The 3,335-nt window shown below is 57.1% G+C and overlaps 2 protein-coding genes across 2 annotated transcripts in view; both read left to right on the plus strand.

The window, feature by feature from the left end:
• GUITHDRAFT_107115 (hypothetical protein) overlaps nucleotides 1-1,668 on the plus strand; it is a gene marked incomplete at both ends in the record, with an annotated part of 7,156 nt that extends 5,488 nt beyond the window's left edge. Inside the window, 8 exons of the mRNA XM_005834127.1 lie at nucleotides 92-167; nucleotides 369-410; nucleotides 489-562; nucleotides 773-853; nucleotides 901-958; nucleotides 1,005-1,048; nucleotides 1,237-1,293; nucleotides 1,596-1,668. Coding sequence (XP_005834184.1) covers nucleotides 92-167; nucleotides 369-410; nucleotides 489-562; nucleotides 773-853; nucleotides 901-958; nucleotides 1,005-1,048; nucleotides 1,237-1,293; nucleotides 1,596-1,668 — 505 coding nt within the window. The remainder of the gene's footprint in view (nucleotides 1-91; nucleotides 168-368; nucleotides 411-488; nucleotides 563-772; nucleotides 854-900; nucleotides 959-1,004; nucleotides 1,049-1,236; nucleotides 1,294-1,595) is intronic.
• A 1,346-nt stretch (nucleotides 1,669-3,014) lies between these two features.
• GUITHDRAFT_69855 (hypothetical protein) lies at nucleotides 3,015-3,305 on the plus strand (the record flags this gene model as incomplete). Its single annotated transcript, XM_005834128.1, has 1 exon — nucleotides 3,015-3,305. A coding segment is annotated over one exon (291 nt), but the record flags the coding sequence as incomplete, so codon positions are not given.
• Nucleotides 3,306-3,335: the final 30 nt, after the last annotated feature.

Raw genomic sequence — 3,335 nt, forward strand, 5'->3', positions numbered from 1 at the left:
CCCTCCCTCCCTCCCTCCCTCTCTCGTCCAATTTTTACCCCCTACGCTTCCCCCTCCTTCCTCTCCCTCTCCCTCGCTCACTCTCCTTCAGTGTTCGTGTTCTTTTCGTCAGCGATGGTCTCAACTCCATCGACTCTCTCTCCTCCGCTCTTGCCTCCTTGGCTGGGGTCTGCTCTGTGCGGCGATATACCAGGTTCCTCCTCCTGACCCTACTCCTGATCCCCCCCCCCTGATCTTTCTCCTGATCCTCCCCCTGATCTTCCTCCTGATCTCCCTCCTTATCCTTGTCTTTCCCTCATCCTACTTTTCTTCGTCCTCCTTATCCTCTGCTCTCCATCGTTCTGATTTTTTTCTCTTCACCTCTTCAGGGATTGCGGAGATCATCTCGTCATGCGCTTCTTCGCTTCAAGGTGAAATCGCCTTGCGCTCCCACCTCCTTCTCACCCCTTCAACCTTGCTCCTTCCCTCTCTCACTCGTTTCCGTGCAGGAATGCATTCTCATCCAGTCGGTGGAGGAGGTCGTGGCGGCAGACGTGATGAGAGCAGAGATGTTGATATGGAGGTGAGAAGAGGAGAAGGCCAGCCCCGCACCCCCCCCCCCCCCTCCCTGACCTCAGCGCTCAGGAGCATGCGAGCATGGAGGAGAAGGATTGAGCAGCGTCTCTTCCTCTTCGCCGTCATCGCGAGGGGTCAACTCTCCTACCGCCGTCATCTCCTTCGCTCGAGGTTGTCGGGCTGACGCTGCTGGGGTCGAGGAGTGACGTGGAGGCAGCATGCTCGCATGGACGCGGCGGGTGGAGGAGGAGAGGAGAGTCCATGCCGACATCTGCCTCATCCAGTGCGTCATGGCGAGGTGAGGAACACAGTTTGCCGCCCCCTGCTCACTCCCTCCTGCTGCAGGAACCTCGAGAAGCGATGCATGAAGCTGTGGAGCGTCAAGAAGGACAACATCAAGCTGGTCTGCTTTCCTCCCCTCCTGCCTCGTTCCTCACCCTCCTATGAAGCTCCGCCGCGTCTTCGCTCGATCCGCTGCCATGTGGACGGAGAGGTTCAAGTTCATGTCGGGCGAGACCTCCGTCTGCTTCGCTCTCCTCCACACGGTCCTCCCTCCCTCCCTCCCTCCCTCCCTCACCCCTCCCTCCCTCCCTCCCTCCCTCTCTCCTTCCTCCTTCGTTCTCTCCTCCCTCCTCCGCTCTCACCTCCCTGCCCCGCCGTTGCATCCTTGACTTTCCACAGGTCTGTTCGCAGTGGAGAGCGATTTCTGACCGATCAAAAGAAGTGCAGAAGAAGAAGGTCCATCCCCTCTCTTGGCCTTCCAAGTTCCATGCTCTTCTCTCCTCTGCTCTCCTCTCCTCTCCTCTTTCCTCCCCTCCCCTTCCCTCCCCTCCTCTACTCTGCTCTGCTCTGCTCTGCTCTCCTCCTCTGTCTCCTCTCCTCTCCTCTGCTCTGCTCTCCTCTCCTCTCCTCTCCTCTCTTCTCCTCTCCTCCTCTGTCTCCTCTCCTCTGCTCTCTATTTTCTTTTCTGTTCTTGTTTTTCCTATGCTCTTTCTCTTTCCTCCCTTTCTTCCTCTTCTCTGCTTACTCCATCCCTTCAGATTGCAAAAAGAGCTGCGTTTCTCTTCCATCAGCTGCGTTGCTGGACGAGATACTTCTGGCTATGGAGCCTGAGGACAAAAAGAAACAAGATCTCTTGCCAGGTTCCCACCCCTCTTCCTCCTCTTCCTCCTCTTCCTCCTCTTCCTCCCCTTCCTCCTCTCTCCCATTTTTCTAACCTCCCCTCCTCTCATCTTCCTTCTTGCTTCCCTGCTCTGTTCTCCAATCTCTGGTCTTCCCTCTCTCCCCCTCAGCATGCTGAGTCTCCCAGCAGGCCGTCATAGATCACGAGAACAAGACGATGCGAAGAGCTCTGAGGGGTTGGGGGGAGATCAGCGAGTGCTCGTACAGGTCAAGGTAGCAGGGAGCAAGCTGCTGTCTTCTCCTCCCTCACGAGGTGGTAGGAATGAGCTCGAGCGGCAGCAGGAGCGGAAGGCCGTGAAGAGTTGGAGGACTTACATCCTACTCCAGCAGAGATGGTAGGAGGGAGGAGGCAGGAGAGGAGGAGATCTTGATGGAGCAAACTGAACTCTTGAGAATGTCGCTGATGTTTGTGCCCTGCAGGCAAGTTGTACGGGCAGAATATCTGCGAGCATGGAATGATCTCGCCTTTGAGGTCCTACCGCTACCACCATCTCCTTCTCTTCCTCCTCTCCTTTCCCTTCCTCCCCCTCTCCATTTCTCATCACATCCTCCTCTTGTATCTTCACGTTACAACCACTCCTTCCTACCCTCGTGCTGCCTCCCTCGGGACCAGCTCCTGACTGTCGGGCTGCAGAATCGAGTCCAGTTCCCTCGCTCACACCAGCGTGAACGAGTCGTCCGAAACGTAAGACTCCCCCCCACTTCCTGCTTCTGCCCTCCTCCCTCATCTCTCCGCCTCCTTCCTCCCCGTGTCTCATTTCCTGTCATTTCCCTCCTTCCCTCCTCCCCCTGCTCCTCTAAACCCTCCCTCTCCCTGTCTCCTTTTCTCATCCTTACTCCAACCCGCTCCTCCTCTCCTCTCCTCTCCTCTCCTCCTCGTTCCTCCTCTATCCCCTCCCGAATCTCCTTCCTCGACAGTCGCCCCTTCTCTTACCCTCCCGGCTCGTCAGGCTTTCATCGGTTGGTCTTCCTTCCAGGAGCAGCTGATCTCAAGGTAGGAGGAGGAGGCGGACTATCACGCTCCTCTCAAGCAACAAGTCGAGCAGAGAGGACGAGAAGAGCGTTGGGGTTGCATGGGAGGAGAGAGTGATAGGAAGAGAGACAGAGTGAGAGGAGGAGGGGGTGGGAGGTAGAACAGTGGAAGGAGGGAGGGAGGGGGGAGATAGAACGGAGGAAGGGGAGGGAGAGGGAAGAGGAGAGGAGGAGAAAATTTCAAATTTGCAGGAGAACTTGACAAAGAAGATGCAGGAGGCGAGCACTGGCGGAGCCTTCAATCAATGGAAGGACACCATCAGAAAACAGAACCTGCCTCCTCCTCCTCCTCCTCCACGTCCTCCGGGCTCGCTCGCGCCCTGTTACGGGCCCTCGCTCCCCCGCCGCCGCCTCGGGCCTCGCTTCCCCCCTGGGGTTGCTGTAACGTCCCTCAGACAGCCGTGCTCGTGCAGAGCACGAGCGCAATGTGCGTTCAAAGTCTCGATGATTCACTGAGCCCTGCAATTCACACTACGTATCGCATTTCGCTGCGTTCTTCATCGTTTGCGAGAACCAGATATCCATTGTTAAGAGTTGTCTCTTGCTTTTCTCTCTCGTCGGCGGCT

Source organism: Guillardia theta (assembly GCF_000315625.1).
Source record: "Guillardia theta CCMP2712 unplaced genomic scaffold GUITHscaffold_27, whole genome shotgun sequence".
NCBI classification, from domain to species: Eukaryota; class Cryptophyceae; order Pyrenomonadales; family Geminigeraceae; genus Guillardia; species Guillardia theta.